The sequence below is a fragment of the Myiozetetes cayanensis genome, unplaced genomic scaffold (assembly GCF_022539395.1).
Source record: "Myiozetetes cayanensis isolate MyiCay16 unplaced genomic scaffold, myiCay2020 scf3, whole genome shotgun sequence".
NCBI lineage: Eukaryota > Metazoa > Chordata > Aves > Passeriformes > Tyrannidae > Myiozetetes > Myiozetetes cayanensis.
The window spans coordinates 6,518,587-6,533,222 of NW_026087521.1; the positions used below are offsets into that span (position 1 = coordinate 6,518,587).

Sequence of the window (14,636 nt, forward strand, 5' to 3'; positions counted from 1 at the left end):
GGTGCTGAAAAATCTCAGGTCAGTTCCCTGAACTCTCCTGGGATGATCAAGCTCCAAGGCAAATTGGGGTACAGCACTACTCTTCTTGCAGTTCCTTGTGCAGAGGGATCTGCAGCTGACCAGGGAAGAGCAGAGGAGCAGAGCAATTTGTGTTTATGTTATTTTCCCCCACCAACTTCTCCAAGGTGCTAACAGGTGTAATGAAGCCTTGGGTGACAGCAAATCCTGCCACTTATCTCCTTCTCTTCTGACTGTAAATTTGATGTATTTGATAATTTCCCTGTACGTCTCTCCCCAGTTCCTGTAAACCCATCTCACACCATGTGGCAGAAAGAGTCTGCTCCTTCTCCGTCCGTGGAGGGGAGGGACAGGAGCTCACAATTCCTCATTCCCTGCCTGGAGCAAAGGATTGGAGCCCCACATACCCCTCCCTCTCTAACGAGGAAAACTGTGGATGGAGAAACACAGCCCATCACATGCGAGACAAATAAATCGCTCTGGTTAATCTTGTGTGGTTCTATTCAGCTCTTCCTGCCATGTCAGGCTGCTGTCATCACCACCCTCTAATCTGATTTCTTGGAGAGAAGCAAAGCTGAGTGGATGTGAATGGCACCACAGCCGTGGTGTGCTGGGATTTCCACGTGAGTTAGTCAGGGAAGTTCAGAGCAGGATGCTATGAATCTGCACCCCACACATGTGATTGGGCTGTGTTAGAGGCAGCAGTACATATCAATGACAAGTTCTAAGGTCTGTCTAGTCCTGCGAACAACCACTGTTTCTCTTCCTTCCCGGGTCACCTGTTTCCAAATGGTTTTTTGCTTCTTTCATTTTTAGCATTAGTCCTTTTCTAATGGAACACAGGTTTAAAGACTGTCTACAAAGGAGGGTTGAAAGACTAAAATAGTGTAAGGCCTCATTAACAGCTGAAATCTGGTCCAATTCCATTTAGGTAGTCAGGCAAAACCTTGTAGATGGGAAATGCTTCCTCAACCCTGACTGTGCCAACCTGCTTGAAATAATAATTTTAAATTTATAGACTGCCCTTGATGCACACAGAGGGATTCATCAGGTGAAAAGAGGTAGCTACGATGTAAATGCAGGCGTCTGAGCAGGCGTCTGAGGTCAGAGAAGAGACACAGGTATTTTAGCCTGCAACTTGTCGAATTCCAAAGAAGTCATCTCAAATAAGTCAGATGAGTTGTTCCTGAAAAGTGCCTATTTCTTTCCTGTGGTTTCACAGGGAAGCTGCACTAATTAGCCCTGACACAGAGCTGTCTGCCAGGTAAACATCTCAGGTTTGATGTGGCAAGTCTCATTTCAGACATCAGTCCCACCTGCCTCGGACCTGCACCACTGCTGCTGCACACAGAGCTGTGTCCCGTCAGGTTAAAGGGAGCAATGACACCCACGAGCTTTGCACTCTGTGTTTTAGTGCTGGTCTCTTATTTAGGGCCACTTTGTTCTCCAGTAACTGTGGTAACCTGGCAAAATCTCTGGCCTTGATATTGAGAGTCCTGAGCCCCCACAGCTCCCATGCTGACTGCAGCCTAGCCAGTGTGTATGAACACATGCCAGATGTTGCTGAACACAGGCATTCCTTTGTGGGAATACTGCTGGGCCATAGATACAGACTCTGCCCCACAGTGTATTTGAGTATTGAGGATTTATTTCTCATTTTGTTCCATGCCGTTCTGAAAGAAAAGCCTTTCCATGTGAGAGATATTCTGATTTAGTGTGACGACTTCTGCAGTGAGCTGTCCCTCTTTAGCTGGTGGAGCTACCCTGAGAACAAATATATTCATTCCTGGGAAAAGATCCACCAGTGGAGTGAATTTTATTTGCTAAGTTTGTTCATATAAATTAACAGCATGACAAACACCCAGAAGATAAAGAAATCAGACCCATGCTGGTGGTTCCCTTTCTAAGGATCGCTAATCTCACAAGGCCATTGTTTGAGGATGAGAACTCATTGCAAAGCCTGGCCAACTTTGCTTTCCATGAACAAACATCATGTCTGTGCTTTGGTCCTCTCTCACCTCGAAGTTCTACACAAAGGGAGTAACTTTGCCCTCCTTCTGTATGTGTGACTGAGCAAAATGCTTCCTTCCCTGCCTAAAGTATAACAACTTTTATCTGAAGCCCTGCTAGCTCTGTTTACCTCTGACCTCTTTGACACCTGAGTCTCCACACTTAGGTCCCTGCCCTTTACCACACCCTCTGTTCTCTTCTGGTCTCAAAACAACTCTAACCAAGCAATCCCTCTTTCCTTTATCCCCATCCTTCGCTTCCCCTGGACTTCAACAGTGACTCTCATCTGACTTGGCTTACCTGCATTGTAAACCCTCCAAGGCAGGGAACGAATTTCACCAACAGCCAAGTGACCAGGGTTATCGGAAGCCATCCAGGGAAGCTAATTCTAAGATGAGAACTAATATCACTCCTATCCAGTTGCCAGACATCCCACCTCCCCTGCATGACACATAGCACTCCCTCTTGCTTTCCCTGTGGCTTTAGAGCTATGTAAACAGATATTATCAGAGTTTTATAAAATAATGTTGCACAATAGCCATGGGGCAGTTCACAGCTGCCCAAGAGTTTTGATTGCTTCCTAGATTTCTGTTATTCTCAGTGGAAAGCTTCTAGAGAAGCACTAGATGACAACCTGAAGACAGGAAGGCTTCAGTAGCTGTGTAAATGTACAAGGGCAGAAGCAATTTCTTACAAAGTAATGCTAAAAACATCCTTCTAAAATCCTCCTTCTTTGACACAGTGCTGTGAAATTTTTGGCCTTTGATTACGGAAGAGAGTAAAGACACTGGAGATCAGTGTTCAACAATGTCAAACCCCAAGGAAATGTGTGTCAAAAGACAAAGCTTCAGCAGTGCTGCAGAGATTTAAAAAAGGGAGGAGAGTTTCACACTGCAAAGCTTGTGAAACTTCCTATTTTCAGCACGGTTCTTCCAAGAAGCCTTTTCTTAAGAAGTCAGGCTTCCCTTTAAATGTACTTTTAGAGCAAGCTAAAATCTATGGCATCTTTTGCGGGCATGCTGCCCATCAACATTGCTGCAGGAGTGTTGAGGGTAAAAACAATCTGATGTTCACATAAAAAAGGTGAAAATGTAGCTTCTCCTCTTCACAAACTACCATTCACTGTTCTTGCCTGAGGCTTCATCTCTTCAGTAGCTACACAGTGTGATTGAATTGTACATTTACTTCGACTAGAGGGAAAACCCCACACCATTACTAAATCCCGACGCAGAAAACAGACTTCTGTGTCATGAGCATCTGGCACATCCAGTTACTTGTATTACTGTCTCCCCAGTTAGGATGCCCTGCACCAATCTAAGCTTTGTCATCTGCAATGCTTGGGAGGGGTAATGCAAGAAGGTATCTGCAAGCACAGGCAAGCCTTTATCAATAACATGGTAGGTGTTATGGGCACCCAGTCCCTTAAAAATGAACACATCTGTCATTAGGTATGGCACAGCACTAATTATCTCTGCTTTCCAGATGAGGGCAGCATGGGAGAGGGAGCATTCTGTTTATGGTATGTTTATGGATGTCTTTTCAAACTGCCACTCATCCCCCAGATTATGAAAATAAAACCCCATCTATGGGTGGGTCTCTTCACAACCTTTCTGTCAGCCCTTGCTTTTGTTCCCAAGCCAGAACTGAAACCACTGGGTAACAGATATGTGGGGCCTTTCCAACTTCAGCCATCTGGCTGGAGTTGGTTTCTTCAATTGCCTTCTGCTCAGATCAGATCTGGGGATGAACATGGGAACCCTTTATGTGCTGAGAAACTTTTTCAACTTCTGCCAGCGGCTGACATCCACAGGGGAAATAAGCAGTAGAAAAGCCATGGTAAGTTAATGCCTATTCCTAACTCTTGAAGCATCTGGCCTTCCACTCCAATCCAAATCATAACTCAGTGTGACAATCCACTCATTACTGCCCCCAATAAAAGTCCACAATCAGTCTGGTTTTCACACACACACTTTTCAGACACCGAATGCTGTGTTTTTTCCCCTGTGGATTGCAATTCCAGAACAGGAGGGGTCACTCATTCACTAACTGTTACATGGATCCATATCCTAGGATGTCTCTTGGCTACGATCCTGATAGAATGACTGGTCTCCACTGTGCTGCCAACTTTCATAAAACAATACAGATGGCAATATTTATGCTTGTTGAGTGGTCTTTGAAATGAATATGAGAGCGGCTCAGTAGCACCGGCTTTCACACATTTAACAGTTCCACTCCTAAAACCTGCACTTAGCTCTTGCTCAGCCAGAGCTTTCCCTGCTTTCCATGGGATCCCTGTCCTAGCACAGACTCCTTAATTTGGCCCCTAGACAAGATGTTTGATAACAGAGTTGATGTGTACTTAAGAGCATCAACAATTTTATTAATTTTAGGCACAGGTGGATCTGGATCTTACACACTGGAGCTGTTCAGCTCTGATCTACCCTTACGGTTTGAAGCACTCAAAATGTAGACTAAACTTTTCTCTTGAGAGACAGCAGGCAAATTCTGGACTCATGGGGCCGTCCACCACTAAACATGGGGACATAACAGAACAAAGAGTCTCTTCTCTTGAGAACCCCCCCTTGTAATGGAAGTTAAACGAATGACAATCACTATGCAAGTTAAAAAAAGGCTTCACTCAGGGGAAGAAACTCAAAAGTAGGTCTTCATTTTTTGTGGGCACTATGGAATGAATGAGAGTGATGTCAGATGTAATATAACACTGGAGCGGAAAGCCTAACAGAAAAAGACATGGTAATGCTGCACTGGCTAGTTCTAGACATGAGCTATCCATTAAAAGTAAGTCAAAAACCTCAACTTAATTTTGTACATATGCCATCTCAGCCCCAGGCCTCTCTCTGGGCGTTTCAAAGCTGCAAGAGCAAATTTGTCTTCTCAGAAAATATCTCCCTTGGAGGCAAAGGCACTGTGTACACAAGAGCACTGGCAGCTTCCAGCAGCTTCCAAGCACTAACGGTTCCTTGTAAAAATCCCAGATGAAGTTTGAAGCTCCCAAACTACAATAATCTTCGTTAAAACCTTTCTAGTCTGATCCAGCCATGTGGAAGCCAACTGGCTGCCATAAAGTGCCATAATTTGCTATTTGTGAGTTCAGAAGGTGAATATGACAGAGCTGTACAGGGATTGATTTGGTCCCTGACAGAACGCACACCCTGGGCACAATCCAGAGGAAATGTGGCTTGCCGGTGAGGAAGCGAGTGTTTTCCCTCCAGGTTGCTGGCTCAGATGGGTTGTCCTGGCAGAAAGAGAGCTTTGTTCTTCAGCCCTACCCAGCTTGGACTTTCCAGTTCAAAGCCCACAAATAAAAGTGTAAAGACATAACATCTGACCTTGTCCTCATGCAACATTTCTCTGCGGGCAGCTCTGGGCGTTAGTGTGGCTTCTACTTGTTTACACTTGAGTGAGAAGAGTTTTCAAAGACAGCTCAAAAGAAACCTCTGCAGAAGCGTTTGTTCGTCCACAGGTGTTTCTACAGTGTGAGAAACTGACAACCTCACTTCCTGGTCTGCAGAGAACAGGTTGTCCATTGCTGTATCCTATGGGAAGGGCTCACCATCACGCACTTACCTGACACAAAAGTACAAAACAACCGGTCCTGACTTTTTGGGGAAGTCATGTTCCAGCACCCGCCGGTCCAGCTGAAGCCAGTTCAAGTGTCCCCTGGCAAGAGAAGAGACAGTTTTGAGCCTGGCACCAAAGAGGTTTCTCACTCCTCATGGCAATGAGGTCTGAGGTGTTACAAAATACGAGCCGAAGCACCTGCTATTTGCCCTTGACTATTGCATGATATTTGAAAAACACACAGTAAATGTTTGAGGAGCGGAGGCGATATCATCCTGGCAGCGCTTCAGTCTGGGAATCGAACTGCTAAAGTTCAATCTGTCAGGGTGAAAGCTGGCAGCACTGAGCAGGCAGGACAGCCCAAAATGTTATAAGCTTCACCTTTTTATTGCAAGCCCCTGGAGCAGTTGTATCATTAAAAGTCTGTCAAGATTTTCATTGGAAATCCTTATGGTTAAGAGTTTCCACGACGCCTGCAGTATTTCACTCAAGGCTAAACCTGACTCTACAGCCTGAGACAGTTTATTTACCACCCACATGCCTGCAATAGCCTCTCTAGGTTTGCCCAGCCCTCGTTTTTCCTTCTTCAGAGAGCTCTTGAGAAACAGCTGCTCTGTGAAGCGTTCCAGCTCCAATTACCACATGCTGCTTTTCTTTTGCCTAGATGGTACCTGTCGTCGTTATTTTCTCCTGTAATTTATCCATTCGTGCCTTGCTGCTGGAAGCTTTCCTGGGCAGGAGCTCTGTTCTTTGTCACGTTCCCCACGTTGTAGAGTGCTGTGTGTGTGTGAGAGGGACTTTATAAATACCGTTATTTGTATTACAGGGGCATCTTACTCCCCTACCGAGATAAAGGCCCTGTTAAATTAGGCACTGTGGAAATACCTAGGGTAAACTTCAGGCCCCACTGGATCTGGCCAGAAATTTGCCATTGCCTCCAGTGATGCTAGGACTGCATCCTGTGAGCTTTTTGCTATTGATTTCAGCCAGACCAGATTTCACCCAGAGGGAGAGGCAGCCCTTGCTCTGCTGTCTAGACAAGCAAGGAGCGAGAGAATTGAAGTGATTTGGGGGAGAATCTTGCAGCAAATAAAGCAGGAAATGCAACTCAGATGTCCTGAGCTTTATTCCAGTGCCTATTCACCAGCTCATGCTAATCCTCAAGAATAATTCTTCATTCCACTGTAAATGAAAAAAAAAAGAAAAGGCAAAAAAAAGGAGCTTGGTTTAAAAACCCTACATTAAATTAACTTCTAGAATTGCAACAAGACTTAGCAATGTACCCTGTCAGCAAACACACTCAGCTTTCACAGGGGTCTGCCTGTTCCTCCTTGAAGGAAGCATGATCTTTGGGCAACTGAGAAACCCCTTTGGAAAGGAGGCAGTGACAGCTCTGTAGCAATTTAACTGGATTTACATCTCCACTGCTCCACCTTTCCTAGAAAAATAAAGGGGAAAACAGCAGTTTCAGGAGGTTTTGAATCACCTGGGTTCAGTTGGAATTTCTGTACTGCTGCCCTGGTTTACATGGGTGCAGAAGATGGATGGATGGGCAGCTCAGGGACCTTCCCACCCAGGCAGCTCCAGGCTGCCCTGGGGACCATCTGGGACACTGTGTGGGCTCACCTCAGCCAGCACACTGCTTTGCACTAACGAATTCAAAGTCACTGGTGAGCTTCACTCATCACTGCCGTGAGTTCAGGATCAGACACCTACAAAAGAGTTCTCAGATTTTGCCATATAGAAGTCAGGTGTTCAGTTTAAGCAGCCTCTGTATCTGTTTTGCAAAAGTACTGAGTCTTTTGGTACAAGTGATACATGTGGAATCAGGGACTTTTCAAACTCATCCTGAGCATCTTTTGGTGTACAAAAGGAATCAAAGCCTATTTTATCCCCTGTTGCAGACACCTGTGTGTTTCTTTCCAAGATATTTTAATTTTTAGACAGTTTTTTTCTCTAGATGAAGTTTTTACATGTTTTTTTCTTAATTTCTTTTCCCTCAAGGTAAGGGGAAGCTTGAACTGTGTATTAAGGGCGTAGACTTGGTAGCAGCAGCCTGCCTACTGGGAAGGGGTGATATCATGCAGATTTTCAAGCCCAACTGGTCTCTTCCTATGTCTCTGTTTCAGCTCATGGACTGAGGGAAGTCTGCCCAGACTGTGACAGCACTGGGATCAGGGTGAGGATGGCCTTGCTAACTGGGCTGGGTGTAGGGACTAACTGGCTCTAAGCAGGCTCCATAGCTGGGCATGCAGCACAGTGGGGTCTCCTTCCATCATTTCTGCTGCTGGGATGCAGCTGCCCAGTGCTACTGTAGGAACCCTGCATCATTCTCTGTTGTTCAGCACAGATAGGTACTTTAACAAGATTTGGTTTTTAGAAGACTGATGTTCCAGGCTGACAGAAAATAAGCCCCACTGAAAGATTTTCAGCCTGGGCACCCAAATATTAGAGGTGTCTACGTTTCCTGCTGCATCCCCCCTTCTTAAAATCTGTCCTTTTCCCTATTCTTTTTCGTCCTGAAGTGCTATTATGTTTCTTTTAACAGGAGTCAGGAAGGCTGAAATTAGCTGTGAAGTACAGATGAGGATTGAAACTAGTCGTGCTCACCCATTCCTAGCCAAAGGACAACCTGAGCAGTTAACCACATAGGCCACAGCACAAAGCACTGTCAGAGCAACCAAAAGCCACACTAAGCCTGACATCCTATCCCGAACCTGTCCAGTTCCATTTGTATCACCGAAGTAGCAGCCACCAGCAGCTGATGGTGTTACACACGAGTTCCCACCGAGGCAGAGTTGTTGACAATGGACGTACTGTCTACCTCTATGTTTATTCAACAGCAATGTCTGGGTTTGCCTAACGTGCACAAGGAAGGGTTGAGAAGCCACAGTGCACAGCACAATAAATCATTTCAAGGTATTTCTTGTTTTGAGAAGACTTTTCTTTCTCCCTGCATTTTAACTGGAGAAGCTGGTTGATACAATCAGTACAAAGTGACTACATGCATAGACGTGTGCGTACCAGGTTACACATTTATGTCCCACACGTACACGGTTGTGTGCACTGAATAACGCATTTAATTGCCACTGAGTTTTTAGGTTGAAGAGTTTCATTACTCTCATCTGCATGGAGCTTAAATCCGAAGCTCCTTCAGAGGAGGAAGGTCACTTAAATCCCTGCCAGGAGCTAACTGCTCACTGTACTCAATTACTACTTGCAATCTTTCATCGCTGAGGGCTTCTGCACTGCAGACTGTCACCTAACTCCTTGTTCTCAAGTGTGCATGTGTGGCATGTAGAGAGCAGCAGCAAGGAATAGTCACTGGCATCTGCCTGTGAATGTGGTCTATCAGGGAGCCAAACTCCGATGCCGTTACACCACAAAACGCTTGGCTCTGGAAGCTGTCCTCCTGTCGTCAGCAGAACTATTCATGGAGCACAAGCCCATGTAAGACAGAGAATAAGTAAGGGCATATAACCCTAGGCATGTAGCAATCCTGACAGTTTTCATGGACCAGTTTAGGCAGCTTGCACTGGGATCCCATTCATACGTGCCTAAGTCTAGCTGGATTTCCTTCATGGTTCAGTTTAGAGACACAAAGTAGCTTTTGTTTCGTTATCACCACTGATTTGTTCGTTTGGGTATTTGTATCAGTGTATTCACAAATAATGGTGTAAACAGTTTTGGGAAAACTATAGGGAGATCAAATATTGGAAGCCAGATCATTTTTATCTGTTGGCTGTAGTCATGTTGGCAGTTAAACTGGTGTGTCAACTACAACCACATAATTGCTTTTAGGAGAAGAAACTGGGTCCATTTAGTTTACAGACTGAGTATGGATTTTGTTGCTCAGGGTCCATATTGTCAATTGTGTGCAGTAGTTCTGTTTTCTTTTATCAGTAAAGAGTGGTACATCAATGAGTACTTTGCCTCCAGGTGGTTCTGTTTATGCAGTTTTACTGGTTGGTGTCCAGTTTTCTGAAAAGTGGATCCACATTGATTTGTGTCATAAAGGTATTTGGACCAATAAACCAACTCACACCCTTCAGTGTCAAACTCATGTTGAATTGAGTAGACACTGAGAAATATCAATTCACATAATAGGAACCATATAAACTGTTTTATGGTTTCATCAATTGTGACAGAAACAAAAACCCTTTAAGATCACAGATTTTTTAAATTAAGAAATACTTTTGAAGTGGCTGAGAAACTCAAGGAGCTATATGAATTTAACTATGCAGATTTTGGAAAAGAGTGGACTTGGTGATAAAGGAACTGGTCCAGTGCCAGAGCACGATATTACTCTGAATGCTGCACCCTCCAGTGGACCAGCTGTTCAACCAGGATGTGAGACACCTGCTCTCTCATTTTGGCTCTACCACGTGGCTGGAGGGTGGTAATAGGCTTCCCCCAGTTCCCAGGGATGAGAGAGTATTCCAGGGAAGGGTAGTACCCTACTGTCCCTTTGACATCCCTTTGGCCATAGAGACCTGTGCTGCGCAAGGGCATCCTCTATCACTGGCCTCATCACGTTAGTACAATCTCTAGACACATGTAACACAAATACTGGGGGTCTCAATGCCTTGCAGTTTTTATGATATGTATTAATCAGCTGAAGAAGGTGTTCTGCAGCTTGTCTTCTGGTGAGAGAGCAAAAGGGTTTGAGTCAGCTTTCGGTTGGACCCACAGAGAGGGGGAGCTGTGGGATGCAAAAACTGGTAACTCTCCATGGAGCAGGTGACTCGCATCTAAGGACAAGTAAAGGATGTGGAAAACCTGCCCATGGCCCAGACGGGGAGTCTGCAGTGAACAGAAGGGTAATCCTGACCACTTGCTCTCAGTGAATGCTGGAGGAGCTGATGCCAAGGGAAAGGGCACTTAGCGGAGATTCATAACCAGCTGAACTAAAAAAAAAAAATAGCCCTTTCCCCATTCTTTTTCAGTTTTAATCAAACAGCATATTGCTCTTCTGGCTTCCTGTGAAGCTTGGCCCCACGTGCTGCACAGGGACATCCTTTTGACCTGTGCTCTCCCGCAGTTAATGGCTCACCATAAAGAGTTCCTGTGATCATTAAAATAGAAGGCGTTATTCCCCCCTCCATAATAGTCTGACAATCTAATTTTAGTCACGCTGAATGCAGTAATGGCCCTATATTATCACAAGAAGCTATTAAGTTGCCAACGCAAAGGTTGTTCCTATTGATTTTCTTCTAAGGTTGTCATGATAGAGCAGAACTAATGAATGGAAATCCCCAGTCCAAATAATTTCTAAATAAATTACTCTCATAGAGCTTTTACTCTTAAATAGAAGAATTGATTTAATACTTTAGTGGCTTTTCTTCTTTCTAAACTTGTGATTTAGCCAACCCCAGACTACATTTATGAACCAGGCTTGTTCTGTTTTATCTGGTTATGAGTTCCCTTCAAGTAAGGCACATGGAAACTCAGTGGAGAGTGAAGAGAAGGAAGTCCCTGAGGGTCTGTGTCATAGAATTAAAGGGTTTCTTTTCACATGCCTGGTCTGTATCAGCTAAAGGGCTGCATTAGGTGCCCTGCAAATACAAATTAGGAGACTGTTTTTACTACTTTTTTGAGAAGGGGATTTTTTATATTTCCATTTCACATAGCAGGTTAAGGTCTGTGGTACAGACAGCCCAGTTTATTCTCTCAAGTTGACATGGAACATCCATTTCCAAGACCCTGTCCAAGCCCTCAGGTATATTCTTTTGTCTATGTTCAGTCAAAGAAAACAATTGCTGTTCGTGACAACTCTATTCAAAGCATTTTACAACTGAAGAAGAAATACTTTTGTCAAGGTTATATTCATAGCACTGAAGAAGCCTCAGTGCAAATGTCAGAGTCACAGTGGGACGCAAGAAGGGCTGCAGACCAGCTTGGTTGAACCTGCAGATCAGGTTCAGATCAGCTTGGACTTATTGGCTTGTTTCTGGATTGCATTTCCTTGATTTAATGAGGGTGTCCCCAAAACTTTCATGTAGTCTGGATGAGGATCTCCTAAAATGCACCCTGCTTCACTTTGACTACAGGTCTGAAGGTGACCAGGAGAGTGGATGCCATCACCTAACCCTTTGAAATCCTGCCAGGACAGAGCACATCCATCTGTATCCATTGTGTATCTTCAAGCTCTGTCTCAACAACCTCTATCAGCTGCTTGCATTTCCTCCCATTGCTAACTCAGATCTTTGCTTACACCATTTGGAGTTAAATCTGTGGGCCCCAGGGGAGACTGGGCTCTCTCTAATTGCTGACACCTCCTCATTAGCTTCCCTTGCACTCCCAGGGGAGCCCTGCGCCCTCACAACTCAGCTGAGAGCTGGGACTTGCTCAGCTGCTCTGGTTGCAGTCTGACATGTCTTGTTTCTCACCTGTGCTGTTAGGACTGTTAAGAGAATATTTTCACCTCCTAGTGTGCTTTGGCCTCTCTGTGTGGTTTTCCTGCACTCCTCAGGCAGCACCACTGAGTAACTTGCTCTCTCCAACGTGAAATAAGACCGTTGTAAGAGCAATTTCCTCCTCCTGCTGTGTAAATGACCAGTGCCTCCTGCTTGGGGGATCAGTCTCATTAATTGGTGTTGGGTTGGAAATCTCCTACAGTGCTGAGCTGCTCACATCAGTGATCTGGGATGGATTCTGGGATTTGGGTACTGTGTCTGCACGTGCCTGATGCTGAGTGTTCCTGCATCCTGGGAGCTGTGTCCTGAGGTGGCCTCAGGCTGTCCAAGGCAGGCACTTGCCAAAGGAATTGACTTCAGAGGGGTGATCGCTGCTGAGATGAACGAGGATATACTTGTGCAATTATCCAGCAGCCTCTGATTACCCGATCCTGAATCATTATTCCAGCAGATGATTTACATTTCCCTGCTACTTCAGCAGGAGAGCGGAACTGGCTCACGACAGCAATACTGCTGACTCAGCTGCTCTGGGGACACAGCACTGGCTCGAAAATCTTGGGGTTTTAAAATGATGCAGGTGTGGGAAGCCTCTTCCTGATTCATATACGAAGAGAAAACCTACTGCAATCCGAGGTGGAGTATGGTGGGTGTGCATACAGACATAGTCCATATGCCAAGGACAGTGTAACTCCTGAGAGAAAACAGACAGCTGGAAAAATGTAGCAGGGATTGTGCAGTAGCACTGAGGGGTCACAGCCTAGGACTAATCATAGACTTTGGCAGACCTTGATGTTTCTCCAGTGCTAATTTTATTCTTGCTGTTTAATCAGGGGGTAGATATGGCCTGTCTTGAGACAAACCCTGAAATTTTGTGGTAATTTGAGGATTCTGGGAGCTGAGGTTCTAGGCAAACAACCAACACTGAAGTGACTGCAGTGTCAGTGTCCCATCCTTTGGTTTAGTTCAGCCATAAGGCTGTTGTATGATTCCTGGTGAGGTCAAATCCTTTCCATGATGGAAATTTTATATTTAAAAATGCTTTTAATTCATGCTAAATTTGGCAATCCCTTCCTTTCCCACACTTCCTTCTTTCTTTTTAAGAGACTCCAATCTGGGTTCTAAAACATCAGAAATAGTAGATTAATTTTGTGAAGCTGGTTTTTTTTTTTTTCCTTGAAATAACGTAGCATCACTTTTAAGCCTGCTTGAGTGAATAAACTGATTAACACTTTGATTGAACAGTTCTGCCAATGTGGTAATAATTTTGAACTGGTGAGTGGATCTTAGATCCATAAGACCTTTTAACAATGGCAAATGATTCCAACTCTTTGAACACGGGGTTAGGAAGGGATTGTTACTACCTCTGTTCACTTCCAGCTGTGTTTAACTTGCTATGAGAGGCCTCAAGCCCTCTGAGGAAGGGGCAGCATAGGACAGCCTCTGATGTGAGGTCCATGCCTTCCTAGACCTTGGTCTAGGACCTTGGTGTGCATAGGGTTTCTACGATGGTTGCTTTGCTTAGGGCAAACCCAACAAGATTTTCTGTGATCTAAGAGTTGCCTCTTAGGTCTTCAATTTTTCACACTTACGTTTCATCTGTGAATGCAATTCCAAAGTACTCCTTCTCCTTCAGGTTGAAATGAGATGCCACCAAGTCAAGCAACTCCTTGGCCAAAAGCTTTGGCTGGAAAATAAGAATGAAAGAAAGTGATTAATGAGGAGAATTTGGGTAGAACTGCACTGTGCTTCTGGAGGAAAACACTATCCTTGAAGACACTCCACAGCTGTTGCTTTTATGTTCTCTCTGGTGTTCAAGCTAAATCTCCAAAGAACATTAGTCCCTTGAAATGAGCAGTAGTTTCTCTCCCAGGTAAATAATAAAAACCTGGCAATTCTGACCTATTCAGCGCTTAATGTCCCTGCAGACAGATGACCTGCTGCCTGCCAGTGCTGGGATCTACCAGGACCAGATCCCTCCTGCCTCTCTTGATAATTTTAGCTGTTAAAGCTTTTTATCAAGGACCTTTGCAAACACATTTCAGACACCCACTCTCTCACACACAGCATGGATATATGCTCATAACACTAACAAAATACATAGTGCCAAAAGATAGGATGTGACAGGACCAAATGAGTAGTAAATGACAGAACAAAATAGTTTCCCATTCACTATTGCTTGTCATAGAGAGATAAGGATATATCCTCAAATTTAGGCACTTGGAAAGAAAGACAGGCAAGTAGGCACACGTGTTCAAAATACCATTTATAAGAGCATAAAAGCCAAGCTCAGAGAATCAGAGGATGGTGCATTACAACCTTTTCTGCAAAATCTTATTTGTCTTTTAACTCCAATGTATCCTTCTGCCTCTATGAATTTTCCCCTGCTCGGCTGAGCTCCTGTGTTTCTGATCAGACTTCTGAAGCCTTGGCCATAACACAGCTCTTGTCCTGACTGTCGCTGGGAGGAAAGAGAGGTTCAAAGGATCCAGGTGGCTGCAGCCTGCAATGGCCCCAGATCCCAGAGCTGCACTGGTTACAGCAGCACTGGCACAGCTGGGGTCAGAGATCCCAACAATGTGACTGTTTATAAGGATTTGGTCTACAAATCTC

The 14,636-nt window shown here is 44.7% G+C and overlaps 1 protein-coding gene across 11 annotated transcripts in view; it reads right to left on the reverse strand.

Moving 5' to 3' along the window:
• Positions 1-14,636, reverse strand: part of FRMD4A (FERM domain containing 4A) — a 365,195-nt gene that overhangs the window by 86,355 nt on the left and 264,204 nt on the right. For all 11 annotated transcript variants that reach the window (XM_050324260.1, XM_050324261.1, XM_050324262.1 and 8 more), the window contains 2 exons: positions 13,616-13,710; positions 5,617-5,709 (listed from right to left, as the gene is read on the reverse strand). In XM_050324260.1, coding sequence (XP_050180217.1) covers positions 5,617-5,709; positions 13,616-13,710 — 188 coding nt within the window. The remainder of the gene's footprint in view (positions 1-5,616; positions 5,710-13,615; positions 13,711-14,636) is intronic.